Source organism: Mandrillus leucophaeus, unplaced genomic scaffold (genome assembly GCF_000951045.1).
Source record: "Mandrillus leucophaeus isolate KB7577 unplaced genomic scaffold, Mleu.le_1.0 Scaffold353, whole genome shotgun sequence".
Lineage (NCBI taxonomy): Eukaryota > Metazoa > Chordata > Mammalia > Primates > Cercopithecidae > Mandrillus > Mandrillus leucophaeus.
In genome coordinates, this window is record NW_012103732.1 from 3339112 (window position 1) to 3361198 (window position 22087).

At 34.2% G+C, this 22087-nt stretch overlaps 1 protein-coding gene across 3 annotated transcripts in view; it reads left to right on the plus strand.

Moving 5' to 3' along the window:
- FAM172A (family with sequence similarity 172, member A) overlaps nucleotides 1-22087 on the plus strand; it is a 509928-nt gene that overhangs the window by 138216 nt on the left and 349625 nt on the right. For 2 of the 3 annotated variants that reach the window (XM_011989449.1, XM_011989450.1), the window contains 2 exons: nucleotides 12391-12456; nucleotides 17923-18114. In XM_011989449.1, the coding sequence (XP_011844839.1) occupies nucleotides 12391-12456; nucleotides 17923-18114 (258 nt within the window). The remainder of the gene's footprint in view (nucleotides 1-12390; nucleotides 12457-17922; nucleotides 18115-22087) is intronic. The other variant, XM_011989452.1, reaches the window with a different exon arrangement.

Sequence of the window (22087 nt, forward strand, 5' to 3'; positions counted from 1 at the left end):
GTTTTTGTCATCTATGAGTCTTTCAGCACTGTTTTGCAATTCTCTTTGTAGAGATCTTTTGCCTCCTATGTTAGGTGTATTTTTAGATTTTTTTTTTTTTTTTTGGTAACTGTTGTAAATGGGATTGCATTCTTAATTTGGTTATCAGCTTGAATGTTATTGGTATATAGAAATGCTAATTTTTGGGTGTTGATTTTCTGTCCTGAGAGTTTGCTAAAGTCGCTTATCATGTCTAGAAGTCATATGGTGGAATCTTTAGGGTTTTCTAGGTATAGAATCATATCAGCAATGAAAAGAGATAATGTGACTTTCTCTTTTCCTATTTAGATGCTGTAGTAGTCCATTCTCACACTTCTATAAAGAAATACCCAAATCTGTGTAATTTATAAAGGAAAGGGTTTTAATTGGCCTCAGGAAACTTACAGTCATAGCAGAAGGCAAAGGGGAAGCAAGGACCTTCTTCACATGGCAGCAGAAGAGAGAAGTTCAAGCATGTGAGAACACAGGAAAAACTCCTGTTAATGAAACCATCAAATCTCGTGAAAATTCACTCACTATCATGAGAACAGCAAGGGGGAAACTGCCCCCCATAATGTAATCGCTTCCCTCCCTTGAGAGGTGGGGATTACAATTCAAGATGAGATTTAGGTGGGGATACAGAGCCAAACTATATCAGATACGTTTTATTTCTTCCTCTTGCCTGATTGCTCTGGCTAGGACTTTCAGTACTATCTTGAATAGGAGGGATGAGACTGGACATCTTCTTACGGAAAATACTTATAACTTTTGCCTGTGCAGTATGATATTGGATGTATGTTTTTCATAGATGACTCTTATTATTTTGAGATATGTTCCTTTGATGGCTAGTTTGTTGAAAGTTTTTATCATGAAGGATGTTGGATTTTAATGAAAGCATTTTTCTGTGTCTATTGAGATGAATGATCATCTCAATAACAATAAATAACAAAAAATGTTTTTTGTTTTTAATTCTTTTTATGTAATGAATCCTTTTGCATATAGTGAACTATCCTTGCATTCCAGGAATAAAGCCCACTTGATCAGGGTGAATTAACTTTTTGATGTGCTGCTGGCTTCGATTTGCTAGTATTTTGTTGAGGATTGTTTGGTCTCTGTTCATAGGGATATTGACCTGTAGTTTTCTTTTCTTATTGTATCTTTGCCAGGTTGGGATAGGGAGTTAGGAAGGAGTCCCTCCTCCTTGACTTTTTGTAATAGTTTCAGTAGGATTGGTACTAACTCTTTGCATATCTGGTAGAATTGATAGAATTCAGCTGTGAATCAATCTGTTCCAGGGCTTTTTTTGGTTGGTAGTTTTTTTAAATTACTGGTTCAATTTCATTACTTGTTATTGGTCTGTTCAAGATTGTTGTTTCTTCCTCATTCTATCTTGGGAGGTTGTGTGTTTCAGGGAATGTATCCATTTCCTCTAGATTTTCTAGTTTTTGTGCATAAAGATGTATATAGTAGTCTCTGAGGATCTTCTGTATCTCTCTGGGATCAATTGTGATGTCATCTTTGTCATTTCTGATTGTGTATAGATTTATTTTCTTTCTTAATCTAGCTAACAGTTTATCAATTTTATTTATCTTTCAAAAAACCGCTTTTTTTTTATTTTGTTGATCATTTGGATGGTTTTTTGGGGTCTTGATTTCATTTAGTTTGGCTCTGATTTTAATTATTTTTTTCTTCTACCAGCTTTGAATTTAGTTTGTTCTTGTTTTCCTAGTTCTCTTAGGTGCAAGGATAGGTTATTGATTTTGAGATTTTTCTATTTTCTTTCTTTTTCTTTTTTTTTTTTTTTTTTTGAGATGGAGTCTTGCTCTGTACCCCAGACTGGAGTGCAGTGGTGCCATCTTGACTCACTGCAAGCTCCGTCTCCCAGATTCAAGCCATTCTCCTGCCTCAGCCTCCCAAGTATCTGGGGCTACAGGCACTCGCTACCATGCCCGGCTAATTTTTTTGTATTTTTTTAATAGAGACAGAGTTTCACTGTGTTAGCCAGGATGGTCTCGATCTCCTGATCTCGTGATCCGCCCGCCTCAGCCTCCCAAAGTGCTGGGATTACAGGCATGAGCCACCACAGCCGGCCAAGATTTTTCTGTTTTCTTGATGCTGTCATTTAGCACTACAAACTTTCCTCTTAATGCTTTTGCCACTCCCCAGAGGTGTGTATTGTGTCTCTATTTTTGTTTGTTTAAAAGAATTTTTTGATTTTTGCTTTAATTTCATTGTTTATCCAGAAGTCATTCAAGACTTTTACGTAATGATTTCCGTATATAGTTTGTGTGGTTTTGAGAGTTCCTCGTGGTGTTGATTTCTATTTTTATTCCACCATGGTCTGAGAAGATGTTGCGTATGATTCATTTTTAATTTTATTTTTTAATTTAGCTTTTTCAAAAAATTTACCAAGACTTGTTTTATGACCAAGCATGTGGGAAATCCTGAAGTATGTTCTGTGTGCAGATCAGAATAATATATATTTTGTTGTTGTTGGGTGGAGTATTCTATAGATGTCTATTAGGTTCAATTAATTAAGTGTCAAATTTAAGTTCAGATTTTTGTTTGTTTTCTGCCTTGATGATCTGTTTAATAACTTTTGTGGGGTGATAAATTCTTATTATTGTGTTGCTATATAAGTCTTTTCTTAGGTCTGAAAGTAATTGTTTTATAAATGTGGGTGCTCCAATGTTGGTGCCTATTTATTCGTTTAATGGAACCCTTTATCATTATGTAATATTACTTTTTGTCCTTTTTATTGTTAAAGTCTATTTTATCTGATATAGGAATAACAACCTCTGCCCTTTTTTGTTTTTACTTGCCTGATGCATCTTTCTCTATAGAAAGATCTTTACTTTGAGAAAGATCTTTCTGTATAGATAGATCTTTACTTTGAGCCTTTGTGTGTCATTACATGTGAGATTGCTCTCTTGAAGATAGTAGAAGGATGGGTCTTGTTTTTCCATCCAGTTTGCCACTCAGTGTCTTTTAAGTGGGGTGTATACACTGTTTGCATTCAAGGTTAACATTGGTATTTAAGGTTTTCTTTCTGTGTGGTGTTGTTAGCTAGTTGCATGGTAGTCTCAATTGTGTAGTTGCTTTATTGGTTCTATAGGCTATGTGCTTGCATGTGCTTTTGTGGTAGCAAGTATCATTCTTTCATTTCCATGTTCAGTTACCCCATAAGCATTTTTTGATAGTGATCAGTTCCTTTAGTGATTGCTTGTCTGGGAACAACTTTATTTCTCTTTTGTTTATAAAGCTTAGTTGGATGGGATATGAAATTCTTAGCAGAAATTTCATTTCTTAAAGAATGCTAAAAATGGGTCCCCAATCTCTTCTGGCTTATAAGGTTTCTGCTGAGAATTCTGCTGTTAATCTGATGGGTTTTCTTTTATTGGTGATGTGATTCTTTTCCATAGCTGCCTTTTAAGAATTTTTGCATTGACTTTGGATAGTCTGATGACTATGTGTCTTGGGGAAGGTCATCTCGTATAGTATCTTGCAGGAGTTCTCTGGATTTCTTGTACCTGCATGTTGACCAATTTAAGCAAGATTAGAGAATCTTTTCTTAATTATATCCTCAAATATGTTTTCCTAGTTGCTTACTTTCTCTTCTCACCCAGGAATGCCAGTAAGTCATAGATTTGGTCACTTTACATAATCCCGTATTTCTTGAAGGCTTTGTTCAGTTTTTACAATTACTTTTTCTTTATTTTTGTCTGGGTTGACTTGGAAGGGCTCGTCTTTGAGCTCTGAGATTCCTTCTTCTGCTTGATATATTATGTTGTTAAGACTTCCAATTGTATTTTGAAATTCCTGGCTGGGCACAGTGGTTCACGCCTAGAACTACTCACGTTAGAATTACGTTAGTAGTTCTAACACTTTGGGAGGCCAAGTCGGGAGGATTGTGTAAGTTCAGGGAGTTCAAGACCAGCCTGACCAACATAGTGAGACCTGGTTTCTACAAAAATAATTGAAAAATTATCTGGGCATGGTGACATGCACCTGTAGTCCTAGCTGCTTCGGTGACTGAAGAAGGAGGATCAGTTGAGCCCGGGAGTTTGAGGCTGCAGTGAGCTATGATCATGCCACTGCATTCCAGACGGGCGACAGAGCAAGGCTGTCTCAAAAAGCAAAAGAAAAAGAAATTCCTGCAGTGAGTTTCTCTCTCTCTCTCTCTCTCTTTTTTTTTTTTTTTTTTTTTTTTTAAGAGACAGGGTCTCTGTATGTTGCCCAGCTGGTCTTGAACTCCTGGGTTCAAGAGATCCTCCTGCTTTGGCCTCCCAAAGTGCTAGGATTACAGGCGTGAGCCACCACACCCAGCCCCATGTAGTGAATTTTTCAATACCAGAAGTTCTGTTTGGTTCTTTCTTAATATAGCAGCTGTGTCATCTTCAGTTTCTGAATTGTTTTTCCGATTTATTCGTGTTGGATTTCAGCTTTCTCCTGGGTCTCATTCAATTTCTTTGCCACCCATATTCTGAATTCTCTGTCATTTCAGAATTTTTATTCTGGTTAGGATCCATTGCTGGGGAACTAGTGGGATCATTTAGAGATGATGAAACACTCTGGCTTTTTGTATTGCCAAAGTTCTTGCACTGTTCATTCTCATCTAAAGAGCTACTTCTCTCTCTCTCTCTCTTTTTTTTTTTTTTTAGTTTGCTATCATTTGGATGGGGTGTCTTGATTTGGTATTCTTTTTTCCCTTGTGGGTATGACTGTGATATGTATTGTTTGTGATTGATTGGATTTGTTTCTGGGTGCTTTAAGGGTGCCAAGGCCCTATATGGGTTTCTTGGATATAGATAGGTTTGTTAACTGGCTTTCTCAGATGTTGCTTGTTTTAGCAATGTGATTTTGTTTGGTCGTGTATTTTAGGCTACAGTCAGTAGGTAGCACTTAATTTTAAGAGCTGGTTGGTGGGTGCAGGAGCAGAGGCAATGGAGAAGTGTGAAAAGCACCCTCCCCCAGCCAGTGTTCACCTTCAGTAGGGGTGGAGCCACTGGAGAAACTCAAGAAGTTGTCTCTTTAAGTCCATGCTCATAAACCCTGGCAGGAAGAGCCTTTGCCAAGTCCACAACAGTGAACTGAGAAAAGGGGCAGGGAGGCGAGAGATTACTTCCCCCGTCCTTGTCCATTCAGAGGCTTTAGTGGGTGCTTCCTTCAGCAACTGGCACCATTCTTGCATTTCCTTTGACCCAGGGAGGACTTTGGCAGGATTCGCTCCCTACTCCTTCAGTGGCAGACCATGTCAAAGGATTAGATTTCTAGGAGTGAGATCTGCCTCCCTTCTGCTCCTGAGACCTGATGGGGCACTATCCCCTATTTATTGGTATATTTTAAATTGAGGAATCCAACTAATTATTCAGTTACATACTGAATACAAAGATCTTGAAGCCTCTGCCTTTCAAAATAAATGGTATGGGGATTTTAAATTGTATTTTTATTAATCATAATGAGCAAAGTGAAACTGAGTAACACAGAATAGATAGAATAAATATTGTATTTTTGTTTTATTTATTTATTTATTTATTTATTTATTTACTGAGATGGAGTCTTGCTGTTGTTGCCCAGGCTGGAGTGCAATAGCACTATTTCAGCTCACTGCAATTTCCGCCTCCCAGGTTCAAGTGATTCTCCTGCCTCAGCCTCCCAGGTAGCTGGGATTACAAGCATGCACCACCATGTCTGGCTAATTGTGTATTTTTAGTAGAGTAGAAACAGCCATGTTGGCCAGGCTGGTTTCGAACCCCTGACCTCAGGTGATCCACCTGCCTCGGCCTCCCAAAGTTCTGGGATTACAGGTGTGAGCCACCATGCCCGGCTAAATATTGTGTTAAAAGCGAAAGTTTATCCTCAAAATATTTTTAAACTTTCAATATAGTAAGAGCTTATAATATCAAACTTCATTTACATTTGTGATATACTGTAGTGTGATAAATCAGATTGCCTGTTCTGACTCCTTTGGGCTCATTTGTGAAATCAGGGCTTCCTAAGCAAATGAATAATGTTAAAAGAAGATGCTTATGTAAAAGTAAACTATTTCCAGCTGTTTTGTAAGTATCTATTTAATGTAAACATGATGTATGTAATTATTTCAAGCAGAAAACAGAGTATTATTATCACTTAAGTGTACTCATTATAAATGACTTAATTTCATTCTGCCATTTAGACAGATTTCTACTAGGCAATGATTTATTATCCTAATAATAAATTGTTTACAAATTGTTTCTTTTCTTTTTTTGGTTGTGGGGAGAATCAAACCCCAGTGTTCCACGTAACAGGTAGGTATACTTACCGCTATACAAGCACGGAAAAGAGGGTTTATTTTTAAATATTTTAAGCATTTAAAAGTTATTTTTCTTTTAAAATGTTTCATATGTTTAAAAACTTTTTAAAAAATATTTCTTTTAATGTTTTAGTTCATATTTTACTAATTCAGGTACTTACTGAGTCTGTTTTCTAAGATTTTATTTGGTTGAAAGAGGCATAAAAATTTTACAGATATATTTAAATATTTTAGAGTTTCTCTTTTGGTTCAGTTCATCCACCTGTACATTTAAAGTCAGGATTCTCTTAGCATTGACGTGTGATCTATAGGGATGGGCATGACTGGTGATGTATGGGTATTGGTGTTTTATGTCTTGGGCTGATGTTCTTAGTCTCCTAATAGGCCTAATAGAGACTTTTTTTTTTTTTTATCTTATGTAGTTAATAAAGTTTTAAAATAAATATTGTTATTGCTATGAATCAATAAGTCCAAATTTAGTTTGTTACTATTGAGAGATTTTCTTCTGAGGAAGAAAGAATGAAAGCTTGAATATCTGGTAATAAAATAAACTTCGTTTGTGTTTAATTAAAATTTTTATATTGTTTATCTTACCTATGCAGTAATATATATTATGTATTACATTTTATTTCTCAAAAGGATCTGTAGTACCTTCTAGGAGGCTTCTTAATGTCACTTTTTCCCCACCCCCTTAAATTATAACCAGCTAGAATAAGTTCAGTGCTGTTACTGGACTAAAGGTTATCGTTGCTGGCTTCTTATTTAAGACCAGAAGTAATGCTGAGATGAATGAGGAACATGATAAGCACATAGCAAGTGCTTAATAAATGTCAAAAGTAAATTCATAGTAGGATGAATATTACCCTTCTGGTGGAAGTGTTCCATGGAGAAGTGATTTTTATTATACTTCATTTTCCTTATTTCTATGTTTATTTCATTGATCACCCCTGCTCTCCTTTTAACAATTTTCTTTAATCCCTACATGCAGAAACTCAGAGCTAGAAAAATTAGAGTCAGACTCTAATTCCTTGAGGGCATTACTGTATTAGTAGTCAGGGGATTTATTCCATGAATATATAATCTCAAAATTATTTTTCTGTCACTTCCATTGTGGATTCACTTAACTTTTATCTTTATGGCAACTTCTTAGGAATCAGAAGGAATCCAGGAAAATTGCCAGGTGTAGTTGATTTTTCTTTCCAGTGTTTCTTTCAAATGACACTAGACACTACACCTCTTCATGTGTAGTACAAGTACCTTATAACAGTATAATCAGTTCTTCTCTCTTGTCACTTATAACATTGCTGACATTCATTCTGCTTGTCTGTAAACAAAATACATTGTTACTGTTATTATTTTAAACAAACTGTTTTCGGTTAGATCAAATAAGAATAACAAAATATTTTATTTTACCTTCACTTCTTTCTTGTCTGACACTCTTGTTTCTTTGTGTTGATCCAAATTCCTGACCTCTGTAATTTTTGTTTTCTCTGAAATAAGTTTTAACGTTTCTTGTGAGACAGATCTACTGGCAAAAAAAAAAAAGAAAAAAGAAAAGAAAAGAAAAGAAAAACAGAAAAAAGAAAAAATTCCCTAAATTTTTATTTGCCTCAGAAAGTCTTTATTTCTCTTTCACTTTTTGAAGGTTAACTTTTCAGGATACAGAATTCTAGGTTGGTGGGGTTTCTTTCAACACTGAGTAATTCACTCCTCTGTCTTCTCATTTCCATAGTTTGTAAGAGAAGTCCAATGTAATTCTGATCCTTGTTCCTCTGTAAGTAAATTTCCACCTTTCCCCCACCAGCTTCTTTTAAGATTTTCACTTTGGCAGGGTATAGTTTTTTTTTTGTTTGTTTGGTTGGTTTTATTTATCCAGCTTGATGCTCCCTTCACTTCCTGGATCTGTTATTTTTTGTCTGTCATTAATTTTGGAATATTCTCAGCCATTATTGCTTCAAATATTTCTCTGTTTCTTCTGTCTTCTCCTTCTTGTATTCTCATTATGCATAAGTTACACCTTGTATGATTGCCCCACAATTCTCTGATATTCTGTATTGTCTTTTCATTCTTGTTTTCTCTTTGCATTTACATTTTGAGCATTTCCATTAACTTATCTTCAAGCTCATTGAGTCTTTCCTTGGCCGTGTCCAGTCTACTAATCAGCCTATTAAACCCAGTCTTCATTTTTGTTACAGTGGTTTTGATCTAACATTTCCTTTGGGTTGTACCTTGGTTTCCATGTTTCTCCTTACGTTACCTATCTGTTCTGTATGTGGTGCACTTTTTCCAGTAAAGCGTTACCATATTATAGTTATTTTAAATTCCTAGTCTGATGATTCCACTGTCTCTGCCATATCTGAGTCTAGTTCTGATGTTTGGTTTGTCTCTTCAGATCATGGGGGTTTTGTTTGTCTGTTTTTGCCTTTTAGCAGCCTGGTAATTACTTGTTGAAAGCCTGATATTATATATCAGGTGAAAGGAACTGAAGTAAATAGGTCTTTAGTGTGAGATTTTATGTTTATTTGGCTAGGCATTAGATTGTGTTTATTGTTTGCTTTAGCTGCATGTCAGAGACTTTTTGTTTTTGTCTCCTCTGTTGTTTTTGGGTTTTTCTAGGGTCCTTAAAAAGGGCCTGACTCTTAGAGTTATTTTAGCTGTAATCCCCTGGTATTTTATAGGAACTCTATTGATATGGTGTTAACTTAGGGTAGATAGGGAGATATTCTATAGTCCTCTCTTAGGTCTCATCTCTTAAGTGAGCTGGAGTTGGGCATTTCCCTTCCCCCCAGGTCAGCTAGGTTCTGATAAAATAGTTTCTCTTGAACTATTTCAGGCATTATTGAAAACAGTAGAGAGCTCTGGAGTGTTTTTAAATGGTTACCTTTCCCCTTCCCCAGACAGAAACAAGAGAGAGTCTTTATGTAGTCTTCATAGTGAGAACCTAGTAGCCCTCCTGGAATAAAACTCATAAAAATTTGTCCCCTCCCCCTTAAGGTTGAACCTCCTCCTAGTTTTTAACTCTTAAGCTAGTCCACACCCCGCCAGCGGTTCCTCCATTGCAGTTTAAAGTGTTCTTACATTAGTACTGGCTTCAGCTGAGGTACCCTGTAAACTGATTTTATATCTGCTTGTCTGGTCTCTCCATTTTCAGGGAAGCAGTTTGCTCTGTGGCCTCATTTCTCTGATGGATCTAATCAGAGTTGTTGACTTTCAGTTTTTTAAGCCTTTTTTCTTTTGTAAGGTCAGTAGTACCTACTTCCAAGCTCTATATACATCAAACCAGACAACGGAAGTTCTCTGTTTCTTATTAGAAAGAAAACATAACTTTAAAGCCTGCGTAGTCTCTTAAGCCTTTTCTTTTCCATCTATAAACACAGCTCCCAGTGAACATTTGAACACAGATGACATTTGGAAAGAAATACTTTTTTCATCTCCTTTTTGAAATTATCTTTTCATTTTTTGATTTTTCTAAATGCAGAGTGCAATTCTATGCAATCTGGAAGGCAATGAATGAGTCCTTGATGCTTTCTTCCTAAGTCTTGATTTAGCAATTAGAAAACTTTTTTTTTTTTTTTTTAATCTTGAACTTGTATCTCCCTCAAAAGATGTAGACAGGATGGACAGAGAGGAGAATTCATGTACAATTTTAAGTATCTTCTGTTTCCCAGAGTATCCTGTGAATACAAGAAGGAATAAAGGTAGGAGACTGAAATTATAGTGTTCTATAAGTAGATGTGTAACAGACAGGTAACGATATTTGAGTAGTATGTTAGACAATGATATTCAGTCATGTCCAGAGGAAAATAGAGGTTGAGACACTGCCATACCTTGGAGGGTTGGGATGAGGCCGTGAGAGTTACCTGAAGGAGTTGACATGTGATCTGTATTTTAGAGGATGACTAGATCTGAGGAGAGCATGCTGAACACGGAGAATTGCCTATAAGATAGATGATTTCATCTATGGTTGCTTTTTTCCTATGTTAAGGATTTGGAGATCAAAGCAAATTAGGCAAGTTAGGTAGTGTTTCCCTAACTCTTACTTGATATATAGTTTTATTACTTGGTTTGATATGTTGCAAATTCCAGACTTGCTCTATCGTGTATTTCAAAGCCAACTAAGCAATTTTTGAGTTTTGGATTATTTTATATTATCCTGTAGTATAAACATTGAGGATTAACTGATGGATCTAGTAAGAGCTGTTGACCTTTAGTTTGTTCAGCTTTTTTCTTTTTGTGAGGTCAGTAGTATTTAAATTTTTAATTCTCAGATTATGTCTCAAGTATTTTGCATGGTGGTAGAATTCATTTGGATTAAGTTTCACTGGTTTTGTTGTTACTTCAAATGTAAGGACATTTTGTGATTTCATAGATAGTAGAGTATTTTCAGAAATGTTAAACCACTCATTTTGCCAATCTTATTTAATCTATTTCTCTTAAAGCAGCAGGTCATTATATAACTTTATACATATGTTTAGTCTGAACCTCCACATTTTTAGTTTACTCTTATCAGTCTACAGTACCACTACCTCCCAGTGAAAGTATAATCAACATAATTTTAACTGCTATGTTGAAACATAAGAATACTATTAGTTTAATAACTAGCATTTTATTACCTAGTTCTAATGTAGTATCATAGCTTTTGAAATTACCGTTACCAGCCAAGATAAAGCTGTTCTAGCATACATCTAATATACTGTTTCTAAAATGAAATGAATACGTATACATAGAAGAAAGAATTTTGGACTCCTTGAAGAAAGCAGGATAAAGAATCTATTTTAGATTACGAATACAGCACCAAAGCAATTGACATCTTAATTTTCTAAAAAAATCATCCTGTGATTTTGTTTCATAAAATTTGACTTTTAATTATGTTTCTGCTAAAATTATTCTCTGAGGTATTTTGCAGAGAGAACTTAAGACATTTTGGAGTGAAGAAACACTCCTTAAAGTGACCATTAGTACCACCTATGTAATATTTGTTTTTATTCCAGATGTCTCTTTCCTTACTCTTTGCCTTCCTTAATAGAAATAGTATGTTAATTTTCTTTTGCTGTTATAACAAATTACTATAAATTTAGAGGCTTAAAGCAACATGAATTTGTTATCTTAACAATTCTGTAGGTCAGAAGTCCCATATGAGTTTCACTGGGCTAAAATCAAGGTGTGAACAAGCTGTTTTTAGGATCTAGGGGAGAATTTGTTTACTGCTTATGAGGGTTGATGGCAAAATTCCATTCCTTGCAGTTGTAGGACTGAGGTCTCATTTTCCTACTGCTATAAACTGAAGGTTGTTCCACTTTATAAAAGCTACCACATTTCTTGGCTTGTCTCCTTCCTCCATGTTGAAAGCCAGCAATAGCCAGTTGAGTCACTTTGCATCTCTCTGACCCACTGTTCTTCTGTAATCTTCTACTTTTAAAGACATACACCACCCAAATAATCCTAGAAAATCTCACCATTTCAAGGTTCTAAACTTTAGTTTTATCTGTTGATTCATTTAATATGTAACATAACTTATTCACAGGTTCCAGGAATTAGAACATGGACATCTAGGGGAACTGTGCTTCTTCCTAGCATAAGCAGTGATACTGACAGGTCCCTGACTTTCTGGATGAGTTTTCCTTTTCTGTTTAGAATACCTCTGACTTTTTCCTCCTCGATTCAGTGAACACAAAAGAGGTGTTGAGATTCAGAGTCACTAAGGTGCCATTAATATATTAAATATAATGCCTATAGGAAAATAATAGGAGAAACAAATTTTAGAAACACCAAAAAAAAGAAAATATACTTTTAGAGTATTATCTTGAAAAAGAGAAAGTCATGTATATTTTTGTTGATGTGTATTAATTTAATATGTATTAATTGGTCCCAATCCTTAATACAAAAGTTCATAGTTATTCATATAGCAGCAGGAAGTAAACCATTATGGGTAATAAGGAGTCTCTTAATATAATACAAAAGCATTCCAAGATGAAGAGATATTTACTCAGAGCAATAACTTGCAATCATTTACCAAAATTTATGTCAGTTTTGATAATGGATGACATTGTATCTTAATGTGTTATTTCTTTCCTACTTAGATCATCACGAAATATGTATATGAGCTCCTGGAAAAGGATTGTAATTTGAAAAAAATATCTATTCCAGTAAGTCAAATTTTAAAGAAATGTTTATTTCAAATGTTTATTTCCAAGTAAAATAGTTTTTAATTCAGAAGAAAACTTTTGTTTTGGGTTGACTGTGATAAGTTTAAATGTTAAGGTTTATTGTGTTGATAGTGATAATTTTAAATGCTTATTAGTATACTTCATCTCATTCTGCACAGTAGTTCTTATAAAGAATACTCTTCGGTATAAATGAAAAAAGTACCCATTTCTAGTCTCTTTGAAAATGATGACTCAATTAAAGGATTACCCTTACCTGTACCCTTTCTCATTTCACTGGAATAATTTATTTTTATTTATTTGTAGTAAACCAGTGAAATTTTTGTTACATTAAACATTCACTGTCTCTTTAAATATTTCTTGGTTTTTAAAAATATGTCTTATTTCTACACATAGTATGTTGTTTCCTCTACACATTCCCAAATTCATTCCTGGTGCTTCCTGTTTCATAACACTGCTCCTTCCCTTTTTGGCAGAACATTTTTTTGAATTTTGCACATTTTGCCATTTCAGAGTGAAAAAGTTTGAGATTTGTTCTCAGATTCAAATTGTCAAAAAAAAGAAAAAACACAAACCCCTGTTTTTTAAATGTAAACCACAAAATATTAAGCTTTAAAACGAAGAGATTGTAATCATGTGTGAAATGGTGGTTGGACTAGATTGGAGGATCTTTGCTGTCCCTGACGACTTTATGATTTTTTGATATATAAGAATCTGGGATACTTGCTGAAAGTAATTCATTTAAGGCACACTTTGCATGTAGATAATTTTGTTTGCATGAAATGTTGCATGAGTTTAAAAAATTCTTTGGATAATACTATTTTATTATAAAAGGGTTTGGGGATTTCTTAATATTGTCCCTCTCCAGAACTGATTCTGTAGTTCCTTTTTTAAAGGAAACCTTTTTATTGAATTTTCTGTAAGTAACCTCAAGTGCAAGATCACGTTATTAGTCACTCACTCATTTATTCACTTATTCAACATAAATTTATTTAAATGTTTTTTAGGTGATGGACACTGTTCCAAGTGCTTATGATGGATTAGTCAATAAAATATTATTCTGTGTAACAGCTACATCAACCCTTGGTTTATTTGGAAACTTTTCTTCCTTTAAAGTCAAGATTTTAGTACCTTTCTTTGAATGAATATGCCAGTCTTTTTTGAATTTAAACTTAGTGTTTTAGTTTTGACTTTAGGCCTAGCATTTTACTTCATTTAAACTGTATATTGAAATTTGGTCTTCTGGAAAGTCAGGATAGAATTTTGTCACTTTGCCCAGTTTTCCTTTGTTGTTAATTTTGTTTCTTTCAGAGTTTCTGAAGAATGATATTTAAAGGGCATTAGGTTAATTTATTGATACAGCACAATTAATATTGAGTCTGTTAGTTCTATAATACTTCTAGTTCCAGGGAACCCTTAAACTCACTTCAGTCTCCAAATTTCTAGAACAAATCACAAAATAATTGGCTGTATACAGCATGTTATATGTTTAAGTTTCATTATTGATCTTTATAGATGGAAGGGAACTTTTTATTATGGATCAGATTATCCTTTGATTTTAAATTTGGAATATAAAGCTAATAAGCAAGACAGATTTACTTTATGTGAAACTTAAGCATCATACCCATCTTTGGTTAATAAAGTTTCCCTTATTTTGTAAACTTAAAAAGACTCTAAATTTTGTCTTAGGAAATTAGTATTTCCCTTTAAATTATCACATATTTGGTATCATTGTGACACTTTTCTTCACAACTGTTTTTTAATAGCTGTTAGTTTTCTCTTGAGGTCTCTTAAATATCAGAGTGAAAGTGGGTTTTTGTATGTGGGTGTGTGTAAATAGTTGTTCTTTTTACTTAAAGAATACCATCAAACCTTTGTTTTTTCCCTTGTGATGAACTCTTTCAGTTTTATAGTTAAACTATTTTAAAAGGGAAAAAGAACCATTTTTTTAAATGACAGCACTTTGTGGAATCCATGATTTGATTTGATAGTAAACAGTATGATCATGCCTATGTTTACCCCACATCTCTCATAAATAGGCATAAAGTTTTCTCAATTATAGTAAAATATCTCATATTTGTATAGAACACTGGAGACATGAATTAACAACTTCACTACAGATTTTCACTTAGTTTATTACATGCATCATGTTTCAGCAATTAATGGTGTTCATGAGTATTCCACAATGAATTGGTAACTGCTAAAAATTGTTTGGTGCAGTCTCACCAACCAAAAGGTGTCCAAGGTTGATTTGTCAATAAAGTGAGGTGATTCGCTGGAATGACCATTATGTGTATTCCTTAATGAAAGCTTAGCTTAATAAATTACCACTGTTTGAAGATAAATGGCCTTGGAACAGCCATATGTTCAAATTTAATTAGGTTAATGAAGAAGAAATTATTTTATTTCTATAGATATCTTACTATTTAAAATTAGCACTAACTTAGAAAGTACATTGTAGTTACCATGTGCAGAGTCAGAGTTCTATGTAAACTGAGGTGTGTATTAGCCAATGACCAGCTAAAATACTGCTCTTACCCCTTAATCATTAATAATATTACATTATTCACCTTCATTGTTGTTTTTCTTTAATATTTTGGTATTCTCATATTTGAAAGTCAACTTTTCTCAGTGTTCAAGTAAAACTCTCATTTATTCATGGTTACCTTAATTTATAGCCCCTTAAAAATTCTATAGCAGCATTTTTTTTTAATGTGATTCTATTTTCCCTCTTTTTTCTGAGACAGAGTCTCACTCTGTTGCACAAGCTGAGTGCTGTGGTGCAGTCATGGCTTAGTGCAGCCTTGACTTCCTGGGCTCAAGCAATTCTCCAGCCTCAGCCTCCCAAGTAGCTGGGACTACAGGTGCGTACCACCATGCCCGGCTAATTTTGGATTATTTGTAGAGACAGGGTCTTACTATGTTGCCCAGGTTGATCTTGAACTCCTGGACTCTCAAGTGGTCCTTTATCAAGCAGCATTTTAATACAAAAAATATATTTTTATCATCTGAAAATAAGTTTCTTTCAGTTTTAAGTGATTACTGTGGACTTCAAAGTGCCAGTATTCCATTGCTTAAAAAATTGACTCAGTTTCTTGGTAACAGGGGACTTAGTCAAATAGGAAAAAAGACAGTGATCAGCACCTACTGGAATATCTGTACTACAGGTTTTTACATTAAGGTAAATAGGTATCCATCTCCATAGCCATTCCAGGATCCATTAAGGCCTCACTGACCTTAAGAGACACTTTTCTTTGTGCGTGTTTAGACATCCTGTTTGGTAATTGAATGACTAGAAACCCCTATGGCGTCTTTCTTGTTATACACTGACGGCTTTGCCTTTCAGTTTTTAAATTTTGTTCTTATCATCATTACCTTTTTTATTTTTAAGCCTCTTTAACTGAGCAATTCTTCTATTTTCATATAATGTTCCTAGGTAAAAGGGAATTTTTCTTCTTAGGTTTGGTTTTCCTGTGTCTCTCATCCACTTATCTTTCTGTGTGGCTTTAGTCATATTTATTGTCGTCATTATAATTTGTTTACTCTGGACATAGCATGCAGCTGAAGCTAATATGATTGTGTTATATTTCATATCTCTCTTCCTGTATTTTTAGCTATTGCTAATAAAATTTTAGTTATGTCATTTTAATTCTTTAACATTGTATAGCTCTTGTAAAATTCTCTGTAATTATGTACTAGTTTAATCTTCAGTATATGCTTTCTGAACCAGGCAAGTATTATAACCATTTTAGAGGATCCATTATTTAGTTAAATGCCTTTTATCTAAAGGAAGTCACTGGTGAGACCTGATAAGATTCCTCATTCCAAAAGTTTATTGTTTTTGATTACTGAGTGCCTACAATGTGCTAGGTTTTGTTTTAGGTACTGAGACTACAGGTGGATACAAACCAGAGAACTCTGTGCCTGCCCGGACTTACATTCTAGTGAAGGGAGCAGGCGGTGAATAAACACACTTGCAAAAATATAGAGTAAAGCGTACAATATGTTAGATCTTGGTATGTGCCATGGAGGAAAATAAAACAGGGAAAGGGACTACAGAATTTTCAGGGACATGTTTGGGATTTTAAATGTGGTAGTCAGGGAAGGCTTCAATGAAAAGGTGTTATTTCTTCTTTAAGCCCCGTGTCCATGCTGCTCTTGCTGAAATAAGTGCCATTTTTGCTCTGTTTGCACAAATGCCCAAGCCATCTCTTACTGAAACTAGCCTGATTGTTTTAGAAGTACGGGTATTTTATTTTGTTTTTCTCTTCCTAAGTGTAATGACTGGGAATATTTAGAATCCAGGGCTTTTTTTTTTTTTTTTTTGGGTGGCATCTAGAGTTTTTGTATACTTCCTGTTTTGATAATTGTATGGAACATATACAGTTGCCAAAGTGAAGAGTTATTGCGTTACACAATATGTGGATTGACCTTTATGTGAGAGTGTGTAACCAGCCATCAGAATGTCAACTTCCTGCTTGATCTGGCTATCCAAAGGCTTCAATTTCCAGTCACTGGTCAGTGCTGATGTGGAATACCACTCGGTGTGTCATGGCATATGTAACAAAAGGTTGGGAAGTTATCTCTTTCTGAAAGTGTTTTGTGTCTTTCAAATGTAAATCATACATCATTTAGTTAACAATCTAAATATTAAGTACAATCAAAATGGATAAAAATATTTACTTTTTATTCTGTAAGTAACTAGTTTATGAAGTAAGCTCATTGGAGTACATAATGTGACTTTGTAAAAACAATTGTTATATAATCCTGTGTTCACACTCTGAATGAAATTTGGAAGTCCATTTACATAGATCAGGTAAGAATAGAATAGATGGTTAGTTTTTAAATAGTTACCTCTTCTTCCCTTTAAAAGTTTAGTGGTATTCCTGGCTGATATATTTCTATGATTTTCCAATATATCTCCAATTTCAGTTTTCTATTTTTTATTATAGGTGCAATATATTTCTGTTATACAACTATAGACTTATAGTTGTGTGACCATGGGCAACTTATTTAAACTCTCTAAGCCTCAATGTCTTCATCTGTAAATCAGCATAATAATAGTGCCATCTAAATGGGTTGTTATTGAATGAGATAATGTTTTTAAAACAGGTAGCATAGCAGTTAGACTATAGGAGGCACTAAAAAATAATTATTTTTATTTACAATGATAATATAATACTAAATATACAATAATAATGAAGAGAAATATATTACCAATATTTTTTATATTTTTGTATTTAAATTACTATCATGTCTTGTCCCATCCACCTAATATATAATTGTTAATCTCTACCGAATATTTTAATTTTGTGTTAAAATTGTTTTTTACGCCTATAATTCTGTAGTAACCATTTAATACTTTATAACAGCCATTGGTTGTTTTTCATTTATGTGTATACCTGATCAGAAGACATTTCTTTATTATTTAATTTTATTTAATTACAGGTAGATGCCACTGAGAGTGAACCAAAGAGTTTTATCTTTATGAGTGAGGATGCTTTGACAAACCCACAGAAACTGATGGTTTTAATTCATGGTAGTGGTGTTGTCAGGGCAGGGCAGTGGGCTAGAAGACTTATTATAAATGAAGACCTCGACAGTGGCACACAGATACCATTTATTAAAAGAGCTGTGGCTGTAAGTACAATTTCCTGGGTTTTTTCTTTTTTTTTATTTTTATTTTTTGGCATTTTATAGTACTGTTTTATTCTATGATTTTATGTTTCTTCAAAAAGTATATCCTAAGCATAATCTTATCTTCAGGTTGTTATTATTTATTTTACTTGTATCAAAAATTATTCTGCATTATTTTGAGTTACAAAAGAAAAACAAAGTGGCATCTTGACCATACAGAGATTTAAATAATGTATTTTGAGTGAATTATTTTTCTAAAATATTTTTAATCCTGTGAAATGTCAGTTAAACTATCAAATGTTTATCAACATTATTGAAAATACTTCTGACAAAAATATCATGACTGCTTTTGTAACCCTTTGCCTACCTAATTTGGTAAAGTTAGAAACTAAAGGAGATCTGCTGCTTTGAATTAATCTCTTATTATTTAAAGGAAGAGTTGGAATAACTAAATTTTTTTTTTTTAGAGCCCGCAATTAAAATGCTTTAAGCATGAGATGCAGACATACAGAATGGCAAAATGTAATCTTTAATGAATATTTTATTCTTATTTGCATTCAAACTTTTTAGAAACTTCTTTTTTTAAATTGTATTCAAGATTTCTTGCAATAGTGAAATGTTTTTCTGACATAATATTGGCATATTTTAATGTTTGTCTGCTTTTGTTTTATTATTGCATTCATAAGTTCTATAGTGAACAGCCCAATTTTGCAAAGTATCAATTTCTTTCATGTGAGTAGTTTTTTTTTTTTTTAAGAAAAACATGAACTGATACCTTGTATAAAAGACTTTTGTAAAACGTAAAGGAATATATGTGTCCATGTTGGCTTTATTTGTTTTATTTATAAGAATTACTACATTTTTGTAATTAAAATTGGAAAGGTTTTCTTTAATACGCTAATGGTTACAAAAGTCGAAGGTCACATCTTCTCTATTCTGTAAGTCAGAAATGATAATATGAAGGCTCAGCCCAGCTCCTAAAGAACATTTTGGTTAATAGATTTTGAAACTGTTAAAATGCTGAAAGTAGAATTTCTTAAATTAACTATATGGTTTTTGGGTTTTTTTTTCCACTTTTCATGGATAGGCAAAGAATGCAAAGATATTACTTTCGATCTGATTGCTTATTTCGATAGTGTGTATTTTAGTAGAATTGAAGTAACTAAAATAAATTGAAGTTTAGACTAAGTTAACTCACATAAAGTATTATGTTTAAACTGTTTCGGATTTCAGGTTTTAAATAGTTAAATGAACTTTCTCTCTGACACATTTGTTTGTAGTTAGAACAGACCCTGTCTATGTATTTTCGGAAGAACATTATATGTAAAATGTGTTCACAATTTGATGATTATTTGAAAATATAACTTAGTAAAGAAAATCAGATGCTTTCAATGTGCCAGTGCTAGGTGAAATATTTTATGTAGTTATATTGTCTCTGCTATAGATCACCTGAGCCTTTCCTATTCTGGAATATTTTATTGTTGTGTAAGGATTTCGAGGGGAAAATCTATATGGAAAACCATGCCAAACATGTTTCTTTGAACAAACTTTCTATTGATATCCCAAATAGGAGGGAGGAGGTTTGTCAGTGACATTACAATAGTAAGTCGTTTTGTTCTTATAAGCAGGAATAGTGTTTTTGGAATAACAGCATTTCACCGTCCTGAATTTTTTCTTCTTAAAAAAAAATGGCAACTCATGATTCCTTGAAAAGAAGCAACTGATTTCTAAGCATGCAGCACACATGGAAATTTTAGTTTATATATTTAATACTCTTTATTTTTTTGAAAAAATGAATGTGAACATTATTATGGTAATTTTCTTCATGGTGATTTAGAAACAGATCACTTTTAAATCTGGATAAAGTGATTTTACTACTTTGGCTTTACCTTTTCATAATGTTTTCTTGAAGGGTTGCTCTGTGGGTGGGGAGGGGTTGGTTGAGGGAAGGATGAATGGTATTTTAAGAGGCAGTCACAGGAAGACTAATAAACAGGGAATAAGAAGCCGTCTCATTCTTACTTTTTTTTTTTTTTTAAATCAGGTTAGCTCTGCTTTTGTTTTTATTTGCTTGAACTTTTTCTGAAGCTTTATTTAAAGAAAGATTTCCAAAATTTTCAAAAAGTTAGAACCTCTGGTCTATTTTTCATGGTCTGTGGGTTTTCATATCACAACTGAAGTAAATTCTGATATTTTGGGGGCCACACAATACTATCTTTACTCAGTGTTATTAATACTGTTTCCTTATATTCCTTGCAGATTTTTGGTATAAGATTGAAATTCCTAAAATTGGATTCCTATCATTGTAAGGTTGAAACTTTTTTTTCAATAGTAGAGCCCTGTCTAAGTGGACTAGTTTGTGAACAGTATTAAGTTTAAATCTGTGAAGCCACTTAGGTTGAAAGGAGGGCATGGTGAATATTGGAACCACTCCCACAACAGCCCCTGAGATTTCTTCCCCAAATGCCCCAGGGCTGCACAGGTCATAGTTTGAAAATCATAGGTATTCTAATCCTTGCATTTTAGATTCTTCAGGACTTTATTATCAAAAGTGTATTAAGATTTCATGTTGGAGGAATGGCGCATATCAGATAAATCCCCACAAGTGCTTCTGAGGTTGCCATTGCTAATATTCTTGATAGGCTTCATTGCATAATATGTTACCTGGAGTAAGAAACAATATTTCACATAGCCAAGTACCAATTATTCAGCCTCTGATTGTGCAGCTTTAGAGTTACTCATATTTGTTTCTTCTTTGATGACCTTTACTCACATACACCTTTTTAGGCATTTCCACTGGTCTCTAAAAAGGGGTAAAAAGCAGGCAACTCTATTCATGCCCAAGAGGCAGTGGTAGGAGCAGCTATTGATGTGGTCCGGTCCCAGAGTGAGCACAGGGGCCTGGCCCACTGTGACCCAGCTTCCATAGCAACCCGGGCCGGGCAGTCTCACACGTCTGAAGGTTTATTTATATTTCTCAGGCTCTAGCTCTAAGGGGAAATGTAGAACTTGATGGCAGTTGTATTTGTGAAAACAAGGATTGAGAAGTTATAGAAACTATTTTGTAATAAAATCAGTAAAAAAGTAAAGTTTAAATTACAAAAGATACTTTCAAAATACTGTCTATAAGTGATTTAGGTATTAATTTTAATAATTTCATAAGAAGTCTGATTACTTCACTAGGATAACATTTTCCCTAATTTCTCATAGATGGATTATTCAGAAGAATCTGCTATGTCCATAATTACTTAGATTATAATATTCATGCTGTTATTTCTGAGGTTTAAAAATTAATGCTATTTTTATTAATGTAATTTATACAGTTTGGCTTCCATAACATGGTGGACTGGGCTTATTAATATGAACTTCTCCCATTAAACACGCATAAAAACAATGAATAAAATGTAACAAAAATACTAAATACCTAGTTATATATGAATGTTCAAAAGACAGAGGAGGAGGAGAGTGGAGGCAGAGGAAGATGGCTAAATAGAAGCCTTCACCAAATGTCCTCACTGCAAGAACACCAAGTTAAACAGCTATCCACACAGAAAAAAGCACCTTCATAAAAAACAAAAATTAGGTGAGCAGCCACAGTATCTGGTTTTAACAGCATATCACTGAAAAAGGCACCGAAGAGGGTAGGAAAGATACTCTTGAATCACTGAAGCCACCCCTCCCTTGTGTCCTGGCAGCAGCAGCATGGTGTGGAGAGAGAATCTGTGCATTTGGGGGAGGGAGAGCACAGTGACTGTGGGACTCTGCATTGGAACTCAGTGCTACCCTGTCGCAGCAGAAGGCAACACCAGGCAGATCTCAGTTGACACCCATGGAGGGAGTATTTAGACTGGCCCTACGCAGAGAGGAATTGCCCATCCTAGCAATTGAAACCTGAGTTCCAGCAAGCCGCACCACCATGAGCCAAAGTGCTCTGGGGTGCTGAATAAACTTGAAAGGCGGTGTAGGCCATAAGGAC